At 43.7% G+C, this 27,875-nt stretch overlaps 1 protein-coding gene across 3 annotated transcripts; it reads right to left on the bottom strand.

The window, feature by feature from the left end:
* Nucleotides 1-6,972: 6,972 nt before the first annotated feature.
* Nucleotides 6,973-15,831, bottom strand: LOC141425838 (apolipoprotein L3-like). Of its 3 annotated transcripts, XM_074084399.1 has the most exons (4): nucleotides 15,237-15,828; nucleotides 15,017-15,094; nucleotides 11,769-11,895; nucleotides 6,973-8,855 (listed from the first exon to the last, which is right to left on the bottom strand). In XM_074084399.1, exons 2-4 carry the CDS (start codon nucleotides 15,036-15,038, stop codon nucleotides 7,961-7,963), a joined length of 1,044 nt encoding a protein of 347 aa, XP_073940500.1. In that variant the 5' UTR covers nucleotides 15,039-15,094; nucleotides 15,237-15,828; the 3' UTR covers nucleotides 6,973-7,960. The 3 variants fall into 3 exon arrangements, with proteins under 3 accessions (XP_073940500.1, XP_073940501.1, XP_073940499.1); XM_074084400.1 differs by lacking the exon at nucleotides 11,769-11,895 and having other exon boundaries at nucleotides 15,237-15,831; XM_074084398.1 differs by having other exon boundaries at nucleotides 15,017-15,828.
* Nucleotides 15,832-27,875: the final 12,044 nt, after the last annotated feature.

The raw sequence follows: 27,875 nt of genomic DNA, 5'->3' as shown, positions 1-27,875 counted from the left end.
TTTCTTTTAGATTTTCAAATTTATTTGAATATAGGTTCTCAAAGTAGTCTCTGATGATTTCCTGGACTTCCATGGTGTTTGTTGTTATCTCCCCTTTTGCATTCCTGATTCTACTAATTTGGGTTTTTTCTCTCCTCATTTTAGTCAGGTTTGCCAGGGGTCTATCGATCTTGTTTGTTTTTTCAAAGAACCAACTTTTTGTTTCATTAATTCTTTGTATGGTTTTTTTGGTTTCTATTTCGTTGATTTCAGCTCTTATTTTTATTATTTCTCTCCTATTTGTTTTGGGATTTGCTTGTTCTTGTTTTTCTAGGAGTTTGAGATGTATCATTAGGTCATTGATTTGGGATCTTTCAATCTTTTTAATATATGCACTCATGGCTATAAACTTTCCTCTCAAGACTGCCTTAGCTGTGTCCCATAGGTTCCGGTAGGTTGTGTTTTCATTTTCATTGACTTCTAGGAACTTTTTAATTTCCTCTTTTATTGCATCGATGATCCATTCTTCATTAAGTAATGAGTTATTTAGTTTCCAGCTGTTTGCATGTTTTTTGTCTTTACTTTTGTTGTTGAGTTCTACTTTTACTGCATTGTGGTCAGATAGTATGCATGGTATTATTTCTATTTTCATATATTTGCTGAGGCTTGCTTTGTGCCCTAGGATATGATCTATTTTGGAGAAGGTTCCATGGGCTGCTGAGAAGAATGTATATTGTGTAGAGGTTGGATGAAATGTTCTGTAGACATCTACTAGGTCCACTTGATCTATTGCATATTTTAGATCTTGGATTTCTTTGTTGAGTTTTTGTTTGGATGACCTATCTATTGATGATAATGGAGTGTTAAAGTCTCCCACAACCACTGTGTTGGCGTTTATATATGCTTTTAGGTCTTTCAGGGTATGTTTGATGAAATTGGGTGCGTTGACATTGGGTGCGTACAGATTGATGATTATTATTTCCTTTTGGTCTATTTCCCCTTTTATTAGTATGGAATGTCCTTCTTTAACTCGTTTGATCAATGTAGGTTTGAAGTCTACTTTGTCTGAGATAAGTATTGCTACTCCTGCTTGTTTTCGGGGGCCATTGGCTTGGTAAATCTTCTTCCAGCCTTTCATCCTAAGCATATGCTTATTTCTGTCGGTGAGATGAGTCTCCTGTAAGCAACAAATTGTTGGATCTTCTTTTTTAATCCATTTTGTCAAATGGTGTCTTTTGATGGGTGAATTAAGTCCATTAACATTAAGTGTTAGTACTGATAGGTATGTGGTGATTCCTGCCATTTAGTTATCTTAGTTGTTTGAAGGTTTGATTGTGTGTACCTAACTTGATGTTACTCTCTAATGTCTTGCTTTTTCTTATCCTGTGGTTTGGTGCTGCCTGCCTTTTCATGGTTAAGTTGGGTGTCACTTTCTGTGTGCAGGATCCCTTGCAGAATCTTTTGTAATGGTGTCTTTGTGGTCACATATTGTTTTAGTTTCTGCTTATCATGGAAGACTTTTATTGCTCCATCTATTTTGAATGATAGCTTTGCTGGGTAGAGTATCCTGGGGTTGAAGTTATTTTCATTCAGTGCCCGGAAGATCTCACCCCACGCTCTTCTTGCTTTTAATATTTCTGTTGAGAAGTCTGCTGTGATTTTGATGGGTTTACCTTTGTATGTTACTTGTTTTTTCTCTCTTACAGCCTTCAATATTCTTTCCTTAGTTTCTGAACTTGTTGTTTTAATGATGATATGTCGTGGAGTAGTTCTATTTTGATCTGGTCTGTTTGGTGTCCTGGAGGCCTCTTGCATTTGTATGGGAGTATCTTTCTCTAGATTTGGGAAATTTTCCGTTATTATTTTGTTGAATATATTACGCAGTCCCTTCGCTTGCACCTCTTCTCCTTCTTCGATGCCCATGATTCTCAAGTTTGGTCTTTTGATGGAGTCAGTGAGTTCTTGCATTTTCTTTTCACAGGTCTTGAGTTGTTTAATTAATAGTTCTTCAGTTTTTCCTTTAATTACCATTTCATCTTCAAGTTCTGAGATTCTGTCTTCTGTTTGTTCTATTCTGCTGGATTGGCCTTCCGTTTTGTTTTTCAGTTCTGTTTCGTTCTTTTTTCTGAGGTTTTCCATATCCTGGCAGTTTTCTTCTTTATTGTTGTCTATTTTTGTCCTGAGTTCATTTATCCATTTATTCATTGTGTTCTCTCTTTCACTTTGGTGTTTATACAGTGCTTCTATGGTTTCCTTTATTTCTTCTTTTGCTTTTTCAAATTCTCTATTTTTATTGTCTTGGAATTTCTTGAGTGTCTCCTGTACATTTTGGTTGACCCTATCCAGTATCATCTCTATAAAATTCTCATTGAGTACTTGTAGTATGTCTTCTTTTAAATTATTCTTGTGGGCTTCATTGGGTTCTTTGGCATAGTTTATCTTCATTTTGTTGGAGTCTGGCTCTGAGTATCTGTTCTCTTCATTCCCCTCTGGTTCCTGTACTAATTTTTTGCTGTGGGGAAACTGGTTTCCTTGTTTTTTCTGTCTTCCTGTCATTGTCCTTGGTGTTGTTACTGTCCCTGTACTGTGTGTAATTAAGTATTTTCTAGCTTGTAATAATAACAATGGTAATATTGAGAATGGAAGAGTGAGCTGAGATGGAAAGCAAGAAGTTAAAGAAAAGGGGAAAACAAATATACAGACAAGAGGGAGAAAGCAGAACAAGGTATCAGACAAGAGAGTTTCAAAGGTATAAACAGGGAGTGTTAGTGTACTAATCGACAGTAAGCTGAACAGACAATAGAGTGACAGAAGAGAGAGGATTGAAAAATCAAAGATAAAAAAATAAAAAATAAGTATATGAAAGTAATATCTATTTATAAAAATGAATTAAAATAAAATGGAAAACAGAAAATTAAAAAAAAAAAAAAAACCAAAAAACTTCCAAGTTTATATGCAATGCAATTTCAGTCTTATTAATTTGGATGTCCGTCTCAATCTCCAGTCCTGGAGTTGGTGCCTCAGATGTTGTTCTGTAGTTGTCTCATCAAAGGGGATGCATAAAGTAGAACAAAACTACACTGACACACACACAGAAGAAAAAAAAAAAGCCCCACCAAGTGTCCCCAGTTCAAATGCAATACAGTTTCAGTAAGTTTTTCAGCTTGCAGGTGTAATTCGGTTGTTCTCTCATCAAAGGTAGGGAGAAAAAGAAAAAAAAGCGTCTGGAGGCAGTTCTGAGAGTGGTATCTGCAACTGTGGCTTGCCTGCCTGCTGCTCTCAGCCTGTAGCTGGCGGCGTTATTTATGCAGATCTCTGGGGTGAGCTTAGCACTCACCTGGTCCCACAGGCTTTGTTTGCTCAGAGTTCTCCTGTGTGGGGGAGGGGGGCCTCTGCTACAGGCTTTTCCCTTTCCAAGCACTGGGAAAGGCGACACTGCCCCGTGTTGTCAGGCCTGCGTGTTTATTTACAGTTCACGTGGGAAGCGGGTCTTCCCTCCTCTCACAAGCGTCCCGCTCCCGCCAGAGCCTCTCCGGCCCGCCCGGCTCGTTTATTTACAATCCCGGGAAGGGTTCCCTTCCCCCAATCTTCAGCGCTCAGGGCGCCCCACCCTCTTTCCAGCGTGTCTTAACTGTTCTTATTGCTTAGTACTCAGTTTCTCTTTTTTTCCCGGGTGGAGGTCAGTCTGTCCAGGGGGCTATGCTGCTCTGGCCCAGGCTTGTCTGTGGGGAACCGCGGTACCGCGAAGCTCACCTGGTCCGCGTCTTCCCAAGCCGTATGGGCGCCGGCCACTGGCGGCCCGGGGGCCTCCTCGGTTCTCCGTTTAACGTGAAGTGGAGATTCTCTGCGCTGGCTGGAGATGCGGAGGAGTCAAAGTTATGCCTTTTCTCGGTGATTATGCCTGCAAAGTGTGTCTCCAGCGTCTCTCCAAGATTTCACTATAGGAGGCTCGCTTTCTGCTTCCTACCTCTAGCCGCCATGTTGGAATTCTCGTGAAAAAAGTTTTAAATAAGGCATACCATGTCTGTCAACTTAAGGGCACATAGTTTCATGAACTCAAGAACATGTACAAATTAATTTAGTGCCACATGTTCATTGGTCAGTAATTTCTCAAAATTTCAGGAGCAGAGCGAGATGTGTTTCATGTTCTTTTTAGGACTCATTTTGCCAGGCTTGACGGCTGAACCAAGAGTTGATGCTGGAAAAGTCATTTTCAGTCTCCAATAAGACTGTTGCCATGGCAATCAGATTTTAGCCTCTAAAAAGCCAATTGTCATAGACATACAAAAACAGACACAGACAAAATCCACAGAATGACACACAAAACAATTACATCAATTTTGAGAGCACTCTATTGGACATTGTCTTTTTCTTTTTAGTAGACTAGAATTTTTCCTAGGGGGCAAGATGGAAATTGTGCTTTTTACTCTTAAGCTATTTACAATGGAGATCTTGAACACAAACATTTTGGGGGTTTTGTTACTTTATTTTTTTAACCAGTTACTAGTACAAGATTTTTAAGTTCAAAGAAGCCTCTGAATAAGGGATCCAAAATATTTGTTGGACAAATGGCAAAAGTAGCCAAAACTGGAGTTCTGGACCCAAAGCCCAAACTCCTGGAATGTTACATGCCAGGTCCAACCAGTCACCCTAAACACCAAATAAAGAGGCATGGTGAAGGCAGAGAAAGGAGACTTGTCATATGACTCAAGACATGCCGTGGTGTTCTCACACAGAAGGCCAGTCCAAGAGGAACCAGGAGTAGGATATGGAGCAGGAGGGATGAAAGAAACCTCCATCCATTGCTGAGAGAGATTTAGTGAGAAGAGTTTTAAAATTAAACCCTTTTTATACCTTGTGAGAAAAGATGACATAGAGCTGGGATAAAGTCAGAGGAGGAAGAGAGGTTTTTAATGGAAGACAGAGAAACTCGAGGGGGACTTTTCTTTAGAAAGAGTGAAGATAAACAAAGGCCTAGATACAGGGGGGCCTTGGGCCATTTTCCATAGAGTTGGAGCAAGTTTTTGAGATCACACTGAATTTGGAAATTGAAAGTGTCCTGTTCAGGTCAACGGTTATTATTTTCCAATTTATATTGGGGCGACAATGTGTTACAGTAGAAAATCAACCATTTAGGCTTAATGATTTCTGTGAGACCCAGGGTCTGGGGATTTTGAAGGAAACATCCCAGCGGACTGTCCCTCGGAGCTTTCTGACCCATTTTTGTGCAAAAGGTGGTGAGGAATTCCCCACAATGGTCCTACCTGGTAGGACAGAGGTATCAAAGGATAGGACCATCCTCACTACCAACTGATAATCTATGATACACCCTCATATTTCCTAAGCATCCTCAGAAATAACTGGTGAGCCCAACCAGTTGGTGGACAGAGGGAGCTTCTCACCTGGTGCTGACATGTCATCAGGGTCCACAGTAGGATGTCCACAATAAGACAGGCAGTGAAAGAGAATCCTGGAAAAGGGGAAACTCACCAAAACCAAAGGCCAGTGTTGGATGAGGGTCCAGCAATGGAGGGGGTGCTCCCTGATAGAGCCATCAAAGAAAGGAAGAAAAGGCTGGGAGAGATTAAGTACCTGCTATCAACTAACTGTTCCATGGCTTCCCATTGTTAGAGTGAACAGTAAGGCCAGCCGTGTTAGGACCAGACCCCTTCCCCCTAACAGGTGGCAAAAAGGAGGGAGAGGCAGCAGAGGACAGGGGAGGACGAGCCTAGTCTCTACTCAGGGTCCAGGAGTTAGCTCAGCCCAAGTTGCTGCTGCCAACTGCTTCCCAGGTTGCAAGAGCGGAGAGCTCAGAGTTGAACCTGCATGCCCATGCCTGGTTTTGGCACAGACGAGAGGCATGGGAGGACAGGTGGGAGGTGGCTCAACACCAGCACAGACTTTAATTGGGAAAGAGAGCCTGAGGAGGGGTTTCCAGCAAGAGAGCTAGAGCCCACTGCCACGTAGAGGCTTAGGGTAGATGTAGGGGGAGCTGGTGGAAAGGTACCAGGAAGGTCACTGGGTGGGAAAATTTTCTTGAGGGTCACTAAGAATGCTGTTTCTGGGCAACTAAGGAAGATAAGCTTCCTTAGCTTAGTTAGGTCACTCATCTGCTCAACAGTCTTGGCCCTCACCTAGAGATAAATGTTAATAACTGTCCCTTGGTCAGTTTTCAGGGTCAGTAAGCCACCTGACAGAGTGTCCTAACATGGCTGGCTTTATTATTCACCCTAACAATAGGCAGCCATGAAACAGCTGATAGGAGGTACTTAACCAAATCTCTATTCTGAAGGGTCAACGTGGCCCTGTGTGGAGAATGGGCAGGGACTGGAGCAGAGCCACAAGGAAAAAACATTCTGGAAGCCCTTCCAGAAGTCTAGGAGAAACACGGGGCAGCTTGAATGTGGACATTTCTTGTATGGCTCTCTTTGTCCCTGAGCTGCTGACCCTTGAGCACACCTCACACAGGCTCTTCTGACCCTGGTTAATGCTGTACCCTGGCTTCTGGGTGAGAAGGGGACCTCTGCTCAGCCTGAGCCAGACATGAAGGAGCTTCACCCAGTGTTCCAGTGGGGCCTGCAGGTGCTGGACACTGGGGGGAAGTGGTGGCTGTGAGAGAGTGAGCAGGAAGGCAATGGATGACTTGCCCATGAGAAATGATTCGTGAGGATTCCAAGTTGAGCATCTGGTGCACAGGTGAGCCAATCAGCCCACACAACAAGGGCTCAATGTGTCAGGGTAGGGATCTAGCTTGACCTCACCACAGCCATCTTGATCATAACCACCATGACTGCCCCTGAGGGACCCTGGCCTGTTTACTCCACATGGATTTCCAGCTCACCCTACATGAGCACAACAACTAGAGTGACGTGTGGTCTTTACAACTGACTCTGGCGCTGTCAGCACTAGGAAGGTGCTTGACACCTTTGGTGTTACCTTGAGATAAAATCAAGTATGGTTTGATTTAGATGGAAGGCACTTTAGCCCCGTCTCTCAGACCTTAGTGAGGAGCCACCAGTCTTGCTGCTTCTGTACTTTCCTCCTTAGGTTCCCCAAAAGAAACACTCTGCAATTCTACTTCTTTCTGCCCCTTCTTAGGTAACAGGTCACTTCTGCCTGTGTCAGTGGGTTCTTTCACACCCAATTTCCATTTCCCCCAGAATCATCACTTAATATTTATTGAATCAAAGTATATAGAACCAAGATAAGAAGAGCAATGTGGATATGAGATGTCCTCTTGTCCAGCTGATGAGGAAACAGAAGCTGTATCTCTTGACTCATCGCTAGCGACCTCTACACACCAACAACTTCCTGACCTGTTCCTCAAATCTGTTGGCCTCCCATATATAAATGACTATTTCAACTCAACATCTGGAGTTTCATTGAGATTTCATTGGTCCCTCAGTACAACCAGGACACTTTTTGTGTTCCACCCACTTGACTGTTACCACCACCCTCATCATCGTCTTCCTTCAATCACCATCATCACCATGGGAATAGTCAAGAAGTCACTGCTGACTAAGATGAGAGGAAGGTGATACTGCAGACACAGGGCTGGAGACCAGGGATAGACTTTATTTGTGCTGGGACATCAGACAATGGGGTGGGGGTCAGTGGAGGAGTCACCGTATCTTCTCCCAATTCCATCAACTGACTCTGGCTCTCTCCGCTTTTACCTCATTACTTTTTAGACCACGTCACTGCTTGTTACTGCAGACTCCTCTCTATCCACACCTCCATTGTGTTCTTTAGTCCAAAATAAACTGTTTCTTCCCATTCCCACACTCTCTTGTCTCCTCATGTCCCTTATTTCTCTTTGACCCAGTTACTATCTGTTTTACCCTTGCTGTGCTCAGCCACAAAAATGTCAAGCTCCTTAGCATTCAGTTCCATAGACTTGAACTCACCCTCTGTCCCCTCAAATAAAATGCCTCTGTGAGTGGACTCCCTGGGTAGCACATCTCCCCTGAACTTCACACAGCTAGGGAGGAGGAAGCTGTCCCTGGGTAGGGTCTGATTGCAAAGTCCTCTTGAACTGGACAAGCTCCTTCAACTTCTTCTCCAATTCCTGAGCCACCCGCCGCAGCTCTTTAGCCAACTCTGCTTCTTTCCCCTTGTACAAATGCATTGAGTCTTTCACAAGGCTGTATACATTTATCAAAAGGGAGATACCTGTAAAGATTCCACCCCTGAGCAGGGCCAGTCTGGTCTTTGTCAGCAGAGTGCCTCCAAAAGTTCTTTGCACCCTCTCAGGACTTAGGGCTGATGTTGTCCCAGTGATCATCAAGTGCCTGGCTTCACGTACTAAGCGAGGATCGGCTCTGGCTTTTTTGATGGCATGGACGGTTCTCCCAAGGTCACTCCAGTATGCTTTCAAATCATCGAGTCCAAATGCAACTTTGGGTACGCACTGAAACATAATCCTTTCAACCTCCTTCAATATGTCCATGCTGGTTGACACCAAGCGGTGGGCTTCAGCTTTGGCCAATGACATTTTTGTTTCCTCTACTATGGTACTGGTAACACTTGTTGCAGTAGACACAGCCCCCAGCGCCATTCCACCTGCTGATAGTGCCAGACTTGTCCCTGCTGTCACGAGTGCCAGAGCAAAGCCAAGGATGGTTATGACTCCAGAGGCAGCACCAGTGGAGCTGGCCACCACGTTGGAGATGGTGCAGCCCCTATCCACCTTGTCGACCTCTTCTGCAAGGTCATGAAGTTTTCTTATGCACTCTTCAACCTCCCTTTTCACCCGAGGAAACTCATTCCAAAACCTCTTCACATTCTGCAGGTCTTTCTGTAGCCTCTCTTTTTCCTCTGAGGTCATGCCTGTCGTGAGCTTCTTCAGAGCTTGACGCAGCTCATCAGTCTCTTCCCTGTAACAGCAAAGGTCAAGTGATTAAGGAAGTTTGCTTATCTGTAACATGGGCTGCATAAGATCCACTCTGCACTAATCACACAGCTTGCACTATAAATCAAGTGAAAAGGAATTTACAAGTGCACAGAATTTTTCTTTTGAAGAGGTACATGCTTGGTACATCATAGATATTTTATGGTCCTTAGTAAAGGATTGATGAGTACAGTCATCTTAAGATGCTCTTTAATGTGTGGCATTTGATAGAAACACCTTCTCTCTCAAGAGTAATGCCATGATACCAAGGTATTTGTTGATAGGAAATTCTGTAGTTGAACAAAAAGACTAATTGGAGCACAAAAAATGCCTTAGTTCATAGAATATCAAGATGTAGTGAAGAATTAACATAACCCAAAGAGAAGCCTTCCCTTTGCACTCGGCAGCTGGGGAGAGGTCTGTAGACCCTTGAATGTCCTACCTTCTAGGAAAGTCTGTGTTTGCCTGGAGACTGTGGCCACAAGACCACACAGGTTGAGCATCTCTAATTCAAAATTCCTAAACCTGAAGCGCCTCAAAATCTAAATTTTTTTCAGTATTTGAGGTAGAACTCAGGACCTGTAGCTTGCTAGTCACATGCTCTACCACTTGAGCTGGGCTCCCAGTCCTTTTCCTTTCAGTTTGTTTCAGATAAGATTTCCTACTAACTTTACCTGGGCCACCCTAGGACTTTCACAAGTAGTGGGTGTTTTGGCATCATTTCTGACCTCCCGTATCCACCTCTCTAGTAGTTAGGACCACAGTTATGCACCACCAGGCCCATTTTGTTTTTTTATAATTTCATTTTACTTTTCTGTCAGTATACAATAATTAATAATACAAGAGGATATCATTGCAATAATTCCACATGTGTATACAGTGCATTTTGAGCAACTTTATCCCCTCCCTCATTTTCCCATTCCCCCAAACCATGATGGGTGGGATTCACTACATACACATGGCATATTTCAATCCTCTTCACCCCTCAGTATCCTTTCCCCCTGTCTAGTCCCCTGATCCTCCACAGGACAGTTCCCCTTTCACATTCATGTCCCATTATTGTCATTATCATCATCTTCATGATTTCAGGTCTAGGTTCCACAAATGAAAGAGAACATGTGATATTTAGCTTTTGGAGTTTGGCTTATCTCACTCAGCATTATGGTCTCCATCTTCCTACAAATGGTATAATTTCATTTTTCTTTATGGATTAGTAAATATTTTATGGTGTATATGTATATATACATACATATAATGTGTAAATATTTATTTGTATATAGACATATTTATAAAATATATTTTCCTTACCCATTCATCAGTTTTTCTATACCTTCAATGACTCCACAGCTTGGCTATGTGAACACAGCTACAATAAATATGGGTGTGCAGTATCTTTCTTTGTATATCAATTTACATTCCTTTGCATATTTTTCAAAGAGTGGTATAGTAGGGTTATAAATTAAGTCGATTTTCAGCTCTTTGAGGAAACTTTATTCTGATTTCCATAGTGGCTACACTAGTTTATATTCCCATCAACAGTTCCATAAAACCTCCCATGTTCATGAGTTTGCAGAAATAACATCATGCAAATAGTTATACTATCAAAAGCAAATTACAGATTCAAGCAATGTCTACCCATCAAAGTCCCAATGCCAATTTCGCAGAAATGCAAAAATCCATCCTACAATTCACATGAAAGCAGAAAAGACTCTTAACAGCATGAGTAATCCAGAACAAAAAGAGCAACCTGGAGCTATCCCAATGCCAGACTTCAAATTATACTACAGATTCACAGTAAGAAAAACACCATGGTAGAGGCACACAATCAGACATGAAGACCAATAGAACAGGATAGAAGATCCACAAATAATTCCACACAGCTACAGTCAACTGATCTTTGACAAAAGAGTCAAAGACATCAGTTGAAGAACAGACAGCCTCTTCAACAAATGGGGCAGGGAAACTGGTTATCTACATGCAAAAGACTGAAATTAGACTGCTATCTCTCAACCTGTACAAAAATCAACTCTAAATGGATCATAGATCTCAATGTAAGACCTGAAACTTTGAAACTACTACAGAGAAACATAGAAAATGTAGAGATATAAGCATAGGAAATTGTTTTCCAAGTAGAATCCCAGCTTGTTTTTGAGGTAGGGTCTCACCAACTTTTTTCCCACCCTGACCTGGAACTGCCATCTGGCTGTCTGCCTCCTAAGTAGATGTTATTGCAGGCATGTATCTCCCATGCCTCACCCAAAATTTGAAATGTTTGGCACACTGATATGCTACCACAAGTGGAAAGTCTTATGCCTGATCTCACAGGGAAGGTTACAGTCAAATTGCTAAGTGCCTAAAAATATTACATAAAATTATTTTCAGGCTATGTGTATGTGTGTAAGGTATAAAATGAAATTAATGAATTTTGTGTCTGGTGTCCCAGACACAAAATATTTCATTATGCATCTGTAACTATTTCGAAATAAGAAAAAGTCCAGAATCTGAAACATTTTGGTCCCAAGCACTTCAATAAAAGATGCTCAACCTTAATGATGCAATGTGTGGTGGGAGTTTTGGTATCATTTTTGACTTCAAGAGACACTGGACACTGAAGGCCTTGACTTCTGGAGGGAACACTCCAAGTCAGTGTTGAGGCAGCATGGGGTAAAGCCCTGTGATGGTTAATCTAGGTGGTCAACTTGACTGGATTGACAGATGCAGAAGACTGGTAAAGCACCATTATGGGTGTGCCACAGAGGGGTTTCCAGAGATGATTGGCACTTGGGTCAGAGAACTGAGGGAAGAGACGCACACTGATGGAGTGTAACACCATCCAACAGGCTGGCGGGAGATGGGGGATGAAATGGGGAAGAAAGGGAAGCTCTTAATTTGAGGTCACCTGGACAATTTAGCCTCAGTCAGGAACACGTTCCATATTGTATCTTCAGTCACCAGGATGTGCACATGCTCTGGGATCAGTTCATCCATGATAAATGAAGTGATTGCCTTAGTGAGGCTTTGAACATCTAGTGGGAAAGATGAAGAAGGTCAGAGGTCATTGTGGTAGAGTGTAAATGGCATCACGTTCAAGGAGATTAAGCATCATGGTTCTGCACATCTGCCACCAAAAAAATAAAATAAAATAAATGAGGTCATAGAGTAGGGCCCTAATCCTTACGCTTTCTCTGCTTATAAGACCAAGGGACACTGGATCTCTCCCTCTCTCTCTCTCTCTCTCTCTCTGTCTCCATACACATAGTGGAGGCCATGTGCAGAAACAATGAGGAGGCCCCATCTGCATACCAGGAACAGAACCCTCACCAGAACCAATCCTGCCATGCCTGGATCATGACCTGGTTTCCAGAGCTGTGAGGAAATAGAGGTCTTTTTTTTCAAGCCTTCCTGCTTGATGTTCTGTGATGGCAGCCAGAGACCAATACAGCAGGCACGGGCTGAATCTTTTCAGCTAAGAGCAATCAGAAAGTGACCCTGTCAGGTACAAGAAGTTGGAAAACCCCAAGGGTAGCTTTTGTCTACCCTATGCCTGCTGTGTGGCAATCACTGTGCACCTGCACCTTTGAATGTGACTTCAACCCACCACAAGGTTCTGACATTAATTTATTGGGTCAAGGGGAGCATTTTTAAGAGCAAGTAGAATTGACACCGAAAGAGTGTACTGTAAGAGTGAATATTGTTTTGTGAATTATTTTAATATAAATGTACAAAACCTTACTTAAAATTCCTGGGACATAGATATGTTTGGGAATTCAGAATTTTTAGACTTTAAAAAATATTTTACAAGAATTTTCAATTTTTTAAAAAAAAGCTCTGTAATTGCACATTTTTACAGAGTGCCATGTTGCTCCTCAGAGTAATTGGTGTGTCATCACTGCAAATATTTAGAATTATTTTGGGTCCAAACATTCCAAATCCTCCCTCTTAGCCATTTTGAAATCTATAGTTAGAGGAATGTTTAATTTTCTAGAAGGGAACAGGGCACGTGGGAGTATTACTTTCCAATCCTAGTGACCACAGGCATTCATGTTTCAGCAGTGAAACAAGTGAATATTCGCATTAAATGAGATAGTGTGAGACTGACTGTAAATGGTCTTAGGTCAGGAGTACAGTCCACATGAGTCACCCCAAAATTGTGTCGTTTGCAGAGATGTGAGGTTATCAGATGATCAGGTCGGTATTGAGGACCATTCTGTGAGAATGTGAGCCCTGAACTCTCCTCCACAAGGGAAGAGAGTTCTTATTTCACAGAAGAAGTGACACTCAAATAGGAAAAGGGACAGCCCAAAGCCAGCAAGCAGAGAACTCAGAATTTGAACCCAAGGCCAACTGGACAACATTTTTGACATTACTCTCTAGATTCATATTTTTTTTTCAAATTCCTGTGATTTCTGCTTTCTACTCTGAAATTCCCCTGTAGGGTTTATTTAAATTTGGAAATATTTCTCTATGCAGTGAAATGATCGTGCTAATGATTGATGATCCGAGCCTCACAGAGGAGGGGATCTTTAGGTAGCGGGGACCAGACCCTCACCTCCATCCTTGTGACCTCTCCATGTCTCAGGGGAAGTGGCTTTTCAATGGCATCTTTGGACCCAGGACCTGCTGGGAGTTCCTAGTATCCAAATTTTCCCCATCCATTTTTCCTCAATGTGACCCCACCAGGCACAATTTACTCTCCAGCATTGGCTCCTGGGAAAAATTGACCTGGATACAGGGCAATTGGGGGAGGGTAGGAAAAGGGCCTGAAAGAGCAGGACTGCAGGGAGGCTGGCATGGGTGGGGTGGTGGGAGCGTGGTCTCTGGTGGAGCCTGTTTCCTAATTGTGTCACCTTCAAGCTCTTCTTTTCCATGAGATGAGTAGAATCAGTCCCTGCCTGAGCCAGCCACACCTGTGAGCAGGTGCTTTGCCATTGGCAGATGTTCTGCACAGTTTTAGGGCTGGTGTTGAGAGAACTTTCTACCTTGAATGAACCCCCCTCTTCCTGCACCCCAGTGTTCAAAGAGGGACCTATGAACTGACAGACACCTGTGCGGACCACCTACACATGTCACATCTGATCCTCAGAACAACATGGAGAAACACTCTTCTCTTGTCACAGGTGAAGTGCAGAGCTCTAGGTCAGAAACATGAGTGGTATCAATGGTCACAGTGAAATCCAGTCAGTGGCATCATGCCTCATTCTTGCTGAACCACACAGCAGTTCTAGCATCTAGCTGGTAGGAACAGCCTCCCTTTAGGTACCAGGCCTGGGTCAACCCAGAAGAAGGGGGAGGTGAGTGGGTAAGAGAAACCTCCAGGTTGCTTTGGAGATCCTTTCCATGCCCTCCCACATCCTATCCCCTTCTCTCTCCCTTCCCTCGCATCCCTGCCTATGTGCCTTCCCCTACCCTGAGGTTATACTGGGCCCAGAAGAGGAGGCAGGGTATGGATGAAATGAGCACCTGGTCATTCCCAGGTGCAGATCTAGACCACAAGAAGGAAACATCCAGAAAAGACCATGGCTACCTGTTGCAGAGGGTTAAAAGCCGCTTTTGCTAAGGAGCACTGACTCTCTACTTGGGTGCAGGAATTAACCACAGGCAGGAAGCAGTTAGATGACTGCCGTGCCTCCTTTCCAAGGAAACAGAAGGAATAAATGGACATTGGAGAAAATTTAAGGGGAAAAACTTTCAGTTGTAGCCAGCTTGCATGCTGGCCAGTTTACTCAGTTTGTTAATTAAACTGACATTTCTTCCTTCTTTGTTACATGCTGGAGGGTCCACAGTTAACTCCCTTTACTAATTAAACCACACAATCTACCACTTATCTCTCTTTGACCTCCAGAGAAGTAAATCTGTCAGCCAAGAAATAGAGCTTCAGAGATAAGGCACCAGACACCAGGAGACCAAGACCAGCAGCCACTCTGAACTTGTGTTTTGCCACATATTCAAGCTGAGCCAATGAACTCCCCTTAAAAAGGGACATTTTCTCTCAGAAGTGGGATGACAGAGTTTTAAGAGGATGACTCTTCTTGTCCTACTCTTCCACTGACAGATAATAAACCTTATTTCCTTTCCTCAAAAACCATGCTCACATTATGTTAATGACTATTGAGGTCAGGTCAGGGAACCGGTTTTAGGATAGCATACCTGAGAGGGCACTTGAATCCATGGGGCCTGAAGTGGTGTTTCTGAAGGTTTCTGAGAAGCTTGAAGGTGGCGTCCAGGCTGCAGGGAGGAGAGAGCACATGGAGGGAAGGAATGAGAGGCAGCTACAGCCGAGGCAGCTGCAGCCCAGGCAGCAGTCAGGGGCCAGGTCTCCTGCCCATCCCTCCATGGTGCAGTAGAGGCCTGGCCAGACTCAACCCACAGTGTTCCTCTTCCCCTGGGCTCTGCAGCTGCTGTGGAAAGAAAGTGAGCCATCTTGCTCCAGCTGCTCTGCCCTCAGCCCAGCACAGTCAGAGGCCTCTTGTGCTGATAGGGTCCGAGGAGAAGGAAATGGGATGAGGACCGGAAATGTAGAAAGATATGCACAGAAGAAAGAATGGGAGGAATGTTCTGGCAGTCACTTGGGGGTGGGAGCACTGTGTGAACTCCTGGCAATGGCTGATGTTTCTTGAGTGTCTGTGAAAAGCAGGACTCTGACTCCCACCTCCTTAAGAGATCACACAAGTCCAGGAGATGAGGTCAACTGTGACTCCCATCTTAAAGCAGAGGAACAACCACAAAGGCTAGGTGCGGTGGCCAATTTGCACAATAGTGCTGGATTCAGGATTGACCCAAGCCATCTGATTCAAATGACTGTGCTCTACTGCCTTAAACTTACAAAAGTATTTACTCACCCACACACGTTAACTGTGAAGGACGGCTCTCCTTCTGAGAAGTACCCTAGACCAATCCCTGTCTTGGTAAATGCACTGGTGCCACTGTGGATTCCCCGAACCCCTCCCTCCTTGCTTCTGAAAGATTCTCATCCCACCACGATCTTGTTAGGTAGCAGTTAGCCACGAATGAAGGGGATATGTAAGGAGAACCTAAAATGGAGGATTCTTCATGAATTTTCTCTGAGAGGAAAACATTGCAATCAAACTTTCCAACACTCAACAGTGTCTGTTAAGGTCAAAAGAGTCCACCCTTAGGCATCAGGTGGACCTGGGGCTGGGAATTTCCCACAGATAATCACTTTATTTCTGCAAGACAAAGACCAAGCCCATTGGCTGCATCATAAAGAAAGAAGGACCTGGGACTCCAAATGCTGATAGTGTCCTCACTCTAGAGATGACCCGCTTTCAGTTATTAAAAGTGACCTCTTCTCGTAATAAACTTTGCTGTCATTTTCACTCCATTTTTGTGGCTGCCCTAAATTCTTCTTCTGGATGCAAGGAGAAAGGCAGATAGTTGTGCTGACTTTCACATAACAGTACAGAGTCCTGCCAGCCCTGTCCTTGTCATCTGTGGGCTGCCTTCCCTCTCTAATGGTTGTTTCTACTCCTTTCTGTACATCACAATTCTAAGAACATCATCTTTGCATAAAACTTTGCGTTTCAGATTGTTTAAGATGTTTCTAGAAGTAGAATGACTGGTCCAAGGGAATAAACCTTTAAATTTCTTCATACCAATGGAACACCATTATGCAAGTGAGTGTACAAACAACAGTCCCACAGGCAGTGTGCGATGGTGTCCACTCTTTCAGTGGACCAGATCCACAGTCATCTCAAAAACAACTATGGACCTACAAAAACAGAAAATTTCCATTCTCTTGTGATTACCTTACCTGGGGAAATAAGAAAAGAAAGCAAAGGGATTGAGGGCCTTTGTTTTAAGAAGGCAATACGACATTGATCAACTAAATATCCTGAGATGCGATTACAATGAGAGTATGCACTGAGAGGTGTAATGACAGATAATGATAGCAGTGACAAACACCTGTAGTCATCACTCAGTACCAGTAGTTTCTCTAATGCTTTATATGTGATAACTCATAGGATTCTTCAATAACCTTTAAAGTGTGTACTCTGCATATTCCAGTTTACTGAGGAGGAAACCAAAACAAACCTATCTTGAGGTCAGAAATCGAGTAAGTGATCACTCCTGGGTTCACACCAGCTACAGGGACTCAAGAACCCATACACATTGGACTGGAGGTGTGGTTCAAGTGGTGGAGCACCTGCTTTGCAAGTGCAAAGCCCTGAGTTCAAACTGCAGACCCAAAAACAGAACAAAACAAAAAAGAAGCCACACATTACCTCTGCTCACACTGCTGTCAGTGAAAAGTGGAATGAGGCAAACAGGAAAGCAAAGCTCCACCAAATGTCAGAAGACAGTGCTGTGCCTTAGCAACAGCACTCCAGGTCCAGCTTCAAGGAGGCCATGCCACAAGGACTGGTGGGCTTGGAGCCCCTGCCCTCCTACTGCCTTTGGTTCCTAAATTTTTAATGGTGACACTCACAATATCCACCTTCCCCCTGGGGTCACCTGCCTCATAGGCAGGCTGGCATGCCCATGGCAGCTTTGTGAACCCATCTGAGTGGTTCCACACCTTCTCTTCTCTTTCAGGGTACAGAGAGAGGGCGGAGCAGGAAGACATAAATCTGGGTGCCAGTCCAGGCTCTGCTACTGATATTAAGTAATGTGACCAGAGTTCTGATTGCCTAACCTCTCTGAGCCCATGTGCAAAATAGGGACAATTTTGTCCTCTTCCAGAGCCCTTATGAGGACTCTGTACGAATCATACCATCCCCAACTTACCACGGTCTTCCTCTGCTTAGGTTTGGGTGTTATAAACTTACCCTTAGCTGTGTGCATCCAATCACTAGCTGCTTATCTGAATTATGACAAGACTCCTGGTTATATATACTCAGGCACCTGAAAGGAAAAGTGAATGCCTTGAGCTCACAGTAAAACCAACAACCAACACCCAGATTACTGAACTCCACCCTCTGTCCCACCCTCCATGCTGTCCCACTCAGAGGAGTGACCTTGGCCTGACATACCAGGTCCTTCTCACCCTAAACCATCTCAACTGGAGGTCTTCTTGGTCTTTGGGAAGAAACACCTGCCTTTGACAGCTTGTGGGACCCTCTACAGATCACTCCCTGCACATCATGGTCTTCTGCCCAGCCCCCCAGGACACCTCCCCCACCTCTCTGTTGGCACAGTCTCCTCACATCCTGGACATACTGCAGACTCACCGTGGTGCTGTTACTGAGTGTCCTGCCCACATGGCCTCCAGACAGGTGTCTACATGGGTTCTTCTGCCACCTAAAAGCATCAGCCTTCCTTCCTCTCAGAAGCCCTCAGCATCCTCCCCAGCAGAGACCACCACCCCTGCTCTGATCCCATGGCTGCTGTCTAAGAGGGCCAATGCCACTGCTTGGGTGGTCCCATGGCAGGTAGATCACACAGCTGGATTGCTGTCAGAACTTTCTGCTTTGCCCCAGCTAGAAGGTGCTGCAAGTGGGGCTGGACCTGAGGCCAACTTGTAACTTCCATTGGAGCTGTTTTATTCTAGGCAAAAATCCATCAGACTTCATAGCCACTCCCTCTGCCTTTCAGAAGTGATGGCAGGGGGGTTCACAGAAGCCACACACAAGATGTGCTGTGCATCAACTTGCCACCTGCTTAGAGTTTTATAATCATTTCCTAAAAATCGATTTTTCCCATTTTTTAAAAGAAATATTCATTATTTATTTATTTTTGTTTCATTGGTTTTTGAGGCAGTTCCTTACTATGTATCCCGGGTAGTGTGGAACTTTCACCTATTTTTAATAAAAATGTTCATATTTACAGAGTATGTGCTCTGGTTTTTCAGGTGTGAAAACACAGGCAAGGGGTGAAGCAGTAGCTTTCATGGGTTCCTCAGGAGAGGAGCCAAGACCAAGTTAAGTCTAATCTTTGACATTTGACATTTGAGACCTCCCTTTCTTGCAAGCTAATTTTTTGGTAATTTTTTCCCAGCAAGTCCTTTCCATCAATTCTTTCACCTCTTATCAGCATGCTGTTAGCATGACAGCCACACAAAACCATCGTGAGATATAGAACCAGTTACCATGTTGTGGATCCTCTGATAACATGCAGAATGCACTGACACAGTCAGACTTGTGAACACAGTCTCAAGATGGAGCAGCCCGAACAGGGCTACGAACTCCCCACACTGCAGGGGGGAAGAGGGGGGAAGAGATAGAGAGAGTAATCAAGGAGATTATCCTGAGTAAAGTACAATATATGCACGTGTGAAACACCATGGCGAAATCACTTTGAACAATTAATATGCACTTGAAATAATGAAGCAGAGGAATGCAAAACAGGTGCTCCTCAGGGGAGTGGATTAGTGTGGGGGGAAGGGAATACAGAGTGTGAAGGAGACTGAATATGGTCGAGTACCTCATATATTTGTCTGAAAACAGAACAATGGAATCTGCTGAAATTGTTTTAAGAAGGGAGGAGGGGGGATGAGGGAGAATGATGATGGGGTGAATTTAACCAAGGTGCATTGTAAGCACATATGGAAATGTCACAATGAAATTCTCTGTACCAATAATATGTACTAATAAAAATGTACCTTAAAAAAGAAGCAAAACAAAAAGAATCAAGAAAACAAAGAGTTGGTTCTTGGAAACGGTAAATGAGATTTGCAACTTCTCAACCAAACTAACCAAAAGGAAGAAAGAGAAGACCTAAATTAAGAATATTAGAAATGGAGCCAGGCACCTGTGGCTCACGCATGTAATCCCAGCTACTAAGGAGGCAGAGATCAGGAGGATCACAGTTCCAAACCAGCTTGGGCAAATAGTTCATGAAACCCTATCTCTAAAACATCTATCACAAGTAGGAAACCCAAAACGAAAGTGTTTGATGTCTCTACTGCAGAGGAACAAATACAGAAACCTTAAGGCAACAGAGGTCAGTGTGGGAAGGGGATCAGGAACTAGTGAAAAGGTCAAGTAGAGATGAACCAGCTTGGGTTGTAACACATTTGTACATGGAAGCAACGCTAGGAATCTCTCTGTATAGCTATCCTTATCAAAACTAGCAAAAACGCTTTGTCTTCCTTATTATTGCTTATGTCTTCTCTTCAACAAAATTAGAGATAAGGGCAGAACAGGTTCTGCCTGGAAGCAAGGAGGATGGGGCAGAGAGGGAGGGGGCAGGGGCAGGGGGAAGAAATGGCCCAAACAATGTATGCACATGTGAATAAATGCATAAAAAATTTTAAAAAATAATATTCCACAGGGGGGAAAAAAGAAGCAGAAAGAAGGTCAAAGTGATATTCTTAGACCTGCTCTGCAAGAATTTGAATTAAAATGTCTTTGATTCAATAAATAAATAAATAAACAAAGCACCCATCACAAAAAAAAGCGGGTGGAGTGGTTCAAGGTGTAGGCTCTGTGTTTAAACCCCAGTTTATTAGAGATGAAAAAGCTTGTATTATTATTATGCAATAACTACATAATATTATATCATAATTATTAAATTATAATCATTGTTTTAGTAATATTAAATATTATAATACAATGATAATATCATATTTAAATTAATATAAATTTTGAATTATAAATAAACATATATACCTTTCAAACCAATGCCTTATATCCTGGGCCCATATATAATTGGTGCCCCATGGACCCCGAAACCCTTGTCCCCTCACTTCTACAGGATCCTCACCTCACCAGGGCCAGGAGGGCTGGGACACCCTCTCCCTGTCCTGCCGGGTAAGGCCCAGCCCCTCTGCTTCCTCCCCTGACTGTTGGACCCTAGGTTGTTTCTAATCCTTTACGTTACTAGCAGTGCGAGAATGTTCTCCTTGCATGGAACTTTACCTGTATTTGAGATCATTTCCAAATGCATTTCTGACTAAGATGAGTGGGTCAGAGGATATCCATATTTAAAAAGTCTTTGCAAAAATAGTAACAACACTATCCAAATGAGTTGTGCAAGGAACACTTTCCCAGGCAACACATGAGATTTTCTGTTCTTTCATTTTTACCATTTCTCACTCATAATTTTAAAAAATTTAAGTCTGTAAAAAGAGACTCTCCACTTCCCTGGTGACTGTCCTACTTGGGACATGACAAGCAAAGAAAATGTGCTTATACATCATTTAAAAAAGGCAAAGGGCATTGATTAATTAAACTTCTGGAGTATAATGAGAGTAAGGCACTCATAAGTGTGATAACTGCTAATGATAACACTAGCAGTTCCTAAAACGTAAGGAACTTTGCTCTGTGCTCATAATCTCTCTAAAGTGCTATAAGTTATAACCACAGTATTCTTCCAATAAAGTTTCAATGTGTGCCATTGGAGTCCCAATTTACAGATAAGAAACCTGAAACAGATGTTAAGTGCCTTGTTCAAGGTCAGAACTAAGGTAATGATTAGGACTGGAGTCATACTCAGCCAGAGAGACTCAAGAACCCACACGCTGCTCTGCTCACGCTGCTGCCAGTGTAAAACAGAATGAGACCAACAGGAGACCAAGACGCCAACCAAAGTTTGGAGGCAGCACTGGGTGGAGTGGTGATAACCGAATGAAGGAGACTGGAGGGAACTGTGATTTAGAGTTAAACAGCAGACAGACAAGTAGAATGGGCTGTGAGGCAGAGCCTCAAGAGGGAGACGTGAAGATGAGCGCCAAAGACGAGGTCTCACCCTACCTCATTCAGTGTTCATGGAGGCCTCGAGTCTACAGCAGAGGAGAAAATCAGAGAGTGCGTGACAGAAATGAGATAACAAGAAATATGATGTGTTGACGTTTACTGACTCCCCATTCACACCTGCAGGGAGGAAGTCCCCTCGAAAATATGAATGGGCTTGGAGCTAGAGTTGGAGCAAGTGACAGTAGAGCACCTGCCCAGCAAGCATGAAGCCCTGAATTCAAACCCCAGTACTACCCACCACTGAATTTTAAAAATTAAAATAGACCATGGGAACATGATGTTCCCACCTGACTCAGGACGTCTTTCAAAAGGCGCTGCCAGGAGATAAGCGTATGAAAAAAACAGAGGGAGGAGTTGCTAGAGGACCAACATCAGCCCAGGTGGCAAGGGCCTTGTCAAGTTATTCCAGCCACTCCTGCTGCTGCAAAGCTGTAATGTTGGATTCATTTACCCAGGATGGGACTTGTTCACCTCATCTCCCACAGGATTCTCTGCATTCCCGTGAATATACTTGGGAGGCCAGGGGATCCTCAGTGCCTGTTCAGGAGCTAATCCACCAGCAGGATATGGCAGGTGGTGGTGAGATCCTCCAGGGGCTTCATATACTTGTCCTTGCTGTGTTTCTGCTACCTTGCAATCCTAATATCAAAGGCCAGACTGTGTGTGGGGGGGGGGGGTGTACATCTCTATATTTTCCTTGGGACAGAAACCTAGGAATTTCTTTAATATCTAAATCAAATTCCTTTGGTCCAGTCTCAACATCCTTGATCCAGTGTTGGCTCTCAGTCTGCCCACAAAGAGCTGAGTGACACTAGGTAACTCACTTCCCTTCTCTGACCCTCTGATTCTTCACCAGACAGATGGAGTTAGGATTCCTTGCCCTTATGACACCCCAGCAGTGTATTTTCCACTTGTGAGGTGGGGTTGGGTGGAAGGCAGTGCAGTAAGAGTGAGGGAAGAGCAGGCACTGGGAACTCAGGCTCCACAGAGGCCATGGAAAAGTGTGGGAAAAGACAGAAGTTTCCATTGGTGCAGACAGTTGGGAAGGCATTGGAGGTGGGAGTGAGCTACCGCAGGACAGACCTAGAAGTGGGAAGCAGATCTTGGTCAAGGGGCCAGGGAGCACTGGCAGGTGCAAATGGGCAGAGAGAGGTGAGGAAGGAGGAGCTGGAGTAGGCAGGACACAGGGCGTGCAGGGCGAAGAGACTTGAACCTGACCCTGGGAGGGCATCAAAAATTCCTCAGGAGTAAGCACAATCTAAACCACTTGTTTACCTGCCCAAGGGAGATGTCCTGCAGCCACTGGGAGGAGAGGCCTAGCTGAGGTCTCTGCTCTGCTGCATGTGGAGAGGTCAGGCCCCAGCTCAGTGGACAGCTCCCTATCTGGGAGGTGCATTTGTCCCTGAGCAGAGCAGGGCAGGGCAGGGCAGGACAGGGTGGGGCAGGAGGCATCTGGGCTTCCTTCCAGAACCTGCCCTCTTCTCTCCAAAGCAGCTTTTCCAGGAATTGAGCTGCCTGCAAGTCATCCAGGCGGTTCACTGGGTGCCAGTCTAGCCGGAGGGAACACTGTCCCACCTCAGTACTCAGGCAAGTCCAAGAAAAGGTCAGATCAAGAGGAAGGGTGACAAGGAAGGGTGAAAATGAAGAATGAGAACCAGGGTACAGGTGCTTTTGCAAATGTTGGGGAATCACTTAAGTCTCAGCTCCTTCTGCCTGCCCACTCTTCTATAGTCTTGGGGTTGATTCATGGTCCTCATGTTTCATGATCTCATAAGGATGCACTCTCTCTCTCTCTCTCTCTCTCTTTCCTTCTCTCTCTATTACTCTCTCCCTCCCTCTCCCTGTCCCTTTCCCTCTCCTCTCTCCCTCTCTTGCTCAGGTCATGGCACTCTTTGAAGCAGGAAGCAAGTGGAAATGGAACCCAGCTGTGTGTCACACCAGTACTTTATAGCAACAGCCCCCAGAAAACCCTTCACAGACATCCCCTTGTGTCTCACTGGTCAAGCCCTGAACACACAATCACTATGTTACTGAACCCAGATCCCAAAGATCATCCCTTGGAAACACCAGTATTGGAGATTTAAGTGTTATGGGAGAAAAAAAGGTTCAATTCAGCAACCAAAGTTCTTTCTTTGCAAATCAATGTCTCAACCTCACAAGGGTTGGGGAGTCACAGACACAGAACAGGAATAATGAGAGAGAGATCAGCTAATTAGGAGAAATGTTCACATTCTTTCTGGGAAGAGACTGCGATTCTTTACAAACTGAGTGTCACTTCTTTTTCTCCTTTTATTCTTCAGAATTTCCTGTCACAGTGGCAGGTAGGTGTCATTAGCCTTGAAGGAGGAAGAGAGAGATGAAACAAGGTCAAGGTCAAGTTAACCCTGTATCATAGTTTCATACAAAACACTTCTCAGAAGATGAATATATGTGCATGCAGAGCTTAGTAGGATCTGACCCAAAGGTCAAAGCTAAAAAAGAGACAGATATAATATGAGGACAGAGGTGCCAGGTCTTCTCAACCAGTTCTAGTGACGTTTGGGGTATATGTAGATTCAACAGTCAGTGTTTTCAGCAAACGTAGCCTTCATGTCCTGAAAATTAACCTAGAAACTGTTATCATTATAAGCCATGTGGTCCAGGTTTCAGGTACAATAAACACTAAATAGTGATTTTTCACTTTCAACTAGGAGCAAATGATTTTAGAAGGTTTAATTAGGCTTTCCTTAGTGGCAGGCAGCTGCAATGATCCCCAACACCTTGTACCTAGTGACAGTCAGCCAGGGGGTATGGGAGCCAAGTCTCTTCCGCCCTGATGAACAGGCATTGGGGCCTTGGGAGCCACTGTGCTCTTGACACAAAGGTCAGGGAGCAGAGTCCTGTAGCTGGACATGGCTTGGCCCAGGAATGGCCAGAGTTGTGGTGACTTGGAACAAGAAAGAACCTACTGATACCTTCTCCACATTTTCGGGTCCATCGGGACACCACACAGCTGCTTCGTTCCATTGTTTCCTCCTCACGTGGCAGAAGCAGTTTATGTCCTCGTATTAGGATGGATAAGGACTGCACTTACTTTTCATCTCTCCCTCCTCTTCCCAACATTTCTTAATGTCCTTAACTCCCTATCTTACTTCTTAGAAATTTTGTGGCTGTAAATAACTTACTCACACCTTTTTTTCTGAAGCCCTCATCTGTAGCCAGTGTTTTTTGATTCCTCACTCTGTAACGAGGTTATTAATCCTCTTCCTCAGTACTCTGTGCTCACCTCCCGAGGACTACCACTGTGCTTTCATCTCACACTGACTGATAACAATATGTTCAGTCTTATGTTATATGTTCTCTTTTGTTCTAAAAGCTAAAAATCAAATAAGAGCATTGACATTTTTGTGATATTCTACTGGAAAACTAAGCTCTGTGATACGGTTGTAAATGTAGATTTCTGGGACAGCTCTAGTTTTTCCTGGTGTTTCTAATGGCCTTTGCCTCCCTCACCCCTGCACTGTTTGTCTTCACCATTTCAAACTGTGACTCACATGAAGCATTATATCAATTAACTCTCCTTCAGAACTCTTCCTTTACTCCAATCAGGACAGCCATCTAGCTAGTTCTAGTGCATACACAGCTGTCATCCATGAACTAACTTCTATCCTGGTTGATTTTCTTCTTTCCTGGAACCCATGTCTCTCTCTCTCTTGGTTATCTCCATCCTTCCCACAGACACACACACACACACACACACACACACACACACACACACACAGGTACACTTTTGTTTATCTTGGCCTGTCTTCCACATCCATGTCTTTCTCATACTCTGATCCTAGAAGACCCATTCGTATTTAAGAGAGCAAATGCTTCCCTGTTAGATAATTGAATAGGCAGTCTGTCAAGGTCAGAGGATCAAGTTACTTGTTTTTCAGGGGACTTTGATTTAGGCATGGACTCTCTGATTTACCCTCTGCTGTAGACACAAAGCCACCTTGAACTCTGCATGGGGCAGGGGTGTGAACTCATTTGACTTTCATCCTCATGTCTCCCACTTGAGGCTCTGCTTCACAGACCTCTTTCCTTGGCTGGCTGCTCTCTCTTCTTTCTCTAGACAACTGTCTTCGGTAATCACCTCTCCACTCTGGGCTGACTCCCATTTGTTGGCATCTCGTGTTTCCTGTTGGCCCTGTTCCATTTTTCATTGGCAGCAGCGAGAACAGCAGCAGTATATGCGTTCTTGATTCTCTCTGGCTGGGTGGGAACCCAGTCATTATCACTTAACTAGATTTCTGAACTTGGAGAAGGCAATTAACACCTATGTTTCAGTTTCTTCATCTGTAAACAGAATATGAATGGTATACACTTCAATGGTTTTTAGACGAACTCTGTGACTTATCATTTATAAAGTCTTATAGCAATTACTAGTGCAAAGGGAAGTCCCCAAGTATTAGCCCCAATTGTCAATGTTGTCATTATACCTATAGGTGCCTTATTCTCATTGTACTTGGGATTCAGGAAGAGTAGTTGATCAATGGCCTTTTGTCTTCTGAAAATAACCTTAACACCTTTGCTTTCCTTCCTCATCCCCCAAGGCAAAGTGATTACAACAGAACTTGAAATTCTATTTATAGACCTGTTGTTGTTGTCATTTTTTAAACTTTTCAGTAAGACTGAAACAATGGACACCGTCACATACTACCTGTGGAAATGCAAATTGGCACAATAAATTTGCAGAACTGTGACACTCTGCTTATTAAAAAAAATTTGAGATGCGGATGCCTTTATCCAGTAAACTTACCTCTAAAAATACATTAAAGTTATGTGAGAATCAACTGAAGTCAGGTCTTTTCTATAAAAGGAGTCATTGTATAACTATCACTGTGTAGATGCCAGCTAACCTCCCAGAATTGCTACCTACATGCTTTGTGAACCGTAGCTTGACCTTGCAAGGCTCTTGTGGTCAAACAAAGAGCTGTTTATCACCAAAGTGTCCTAAACTAAAGATGAATATTTCCCAAAAGAATTTTCTTGTTCTCCCTGCTTCAAGGTCCCCCTTATCCCACGTGCCCCTTTTCTAAGTAGCCAATCACACAGATTGTGAAAACAAACCAGTCCATTTGGGTGAGGGGCAGACTTGCATGAGAGAAAAAAACTGAGTGGACTTCTAGCTCAGTTTGCTTGTCTGCCTGACTCTGGTCGGAGGTACACCCTTCTTCAGAAGTAAATTTTGCCTTTTCCATCAGTTTTCAAGCACATGTCTGATTTGTGATTGTGACAGTGCCTGATATGTCTAACAGTAATGACCTCAAATGCACTACTATTTAAAGAAAGGATTAGAAACAACTTAAGGCCCAGCAGTTAGGAGGAGGATAGCCGACAAACCCAGGAAAGCCCAGTGGGGATAGAGACAGGGTGCAAAAGGACTGCAGGCCCTGGTGGGATGAAGGAATTTGAAGAAGAAAGGAGGATGCAGTTTTTAGAAAACTACAGGGGCATGGTGAATTTACTGAGGCAGAGGCTTGGGCACAGGGTACAAGACATGGATTTGTTACAATAAACGTACATCAGTGAGTGATTATTTTTCTGTTTATTAGAGTAGATCATAGCTATTGAAAAGGTGAAATTAGAAACAGAAGGACTTCAGTTAAATTCCTATTTCCAGCTTTACTGTGTAAACTTGGGCATGTTACCTAACCTTTGGTGGTGTACTCTCTGCATTACAATGGGAGCCAATGTGGTCCTCATTACACGGATTATGTGTGATTACTTAATGAGGTCGAGAAAGGAACCTATGCATCATAACACTCAACAAATATTAGCTCTATCATGAGGACACACAAGTGTTCCCAATCCCAAGTAACTTCCAGAACATTTCTCCCCATACTTCCATCTGCGTGACTGTCTACATGGTGGGAAGCTGAGAATAGCAGCCAGGAGGCCTGTGACAATTTCCAATGTCAGAATGATTGGCTGCCCATTTTGTGTAATTTGAGAGAGTCTGAGGAGACTCAAAAGTCCCCGGCACAGAGGAAAATAATTCCTCCATTATCTTCTCCATATCTGGTGTCTTCATATTCAGAAGTTCATGGAGATGGGTTCTTATATGTATATAAAATAAATCACAAAAACAATACCCTACCTTACTTTGTTCACTACACTGTGACAAGGCCAATTTGACTTCCATCACAAAATGTTGCTATTGGCCTAAGAAACTAATGTCACAATCCACTGATGGGTTGAAAGTTACTTTCATTGGCCCTGGCTCACAGTGTTTGACATGCAGCAGGCGCAAGGTAGATGAAAGCCATCATTGGAATTTTCCCACTTCTTAGCACTGAAAGGCTCACTCTGATTGCTCTGAGCTG

Source organism: Castor canadensis, chromosome 8 (assembly GCF_047511655.1).
Source record: "Castor canadensis chromosome 8, mCasCan1.hap1v2, whole genome shotgun sequence".
NCBI lineage: Eukaryota > Metazoa > Chordata > Mammalia > Rodentia > Castoridae > Castor > Castor canadensis.
The sequence above is the reverse complement of the archived record's forward strand: the minus strand, read 5'-3'. Positions and strand labels throughout refer to the sequence as shown.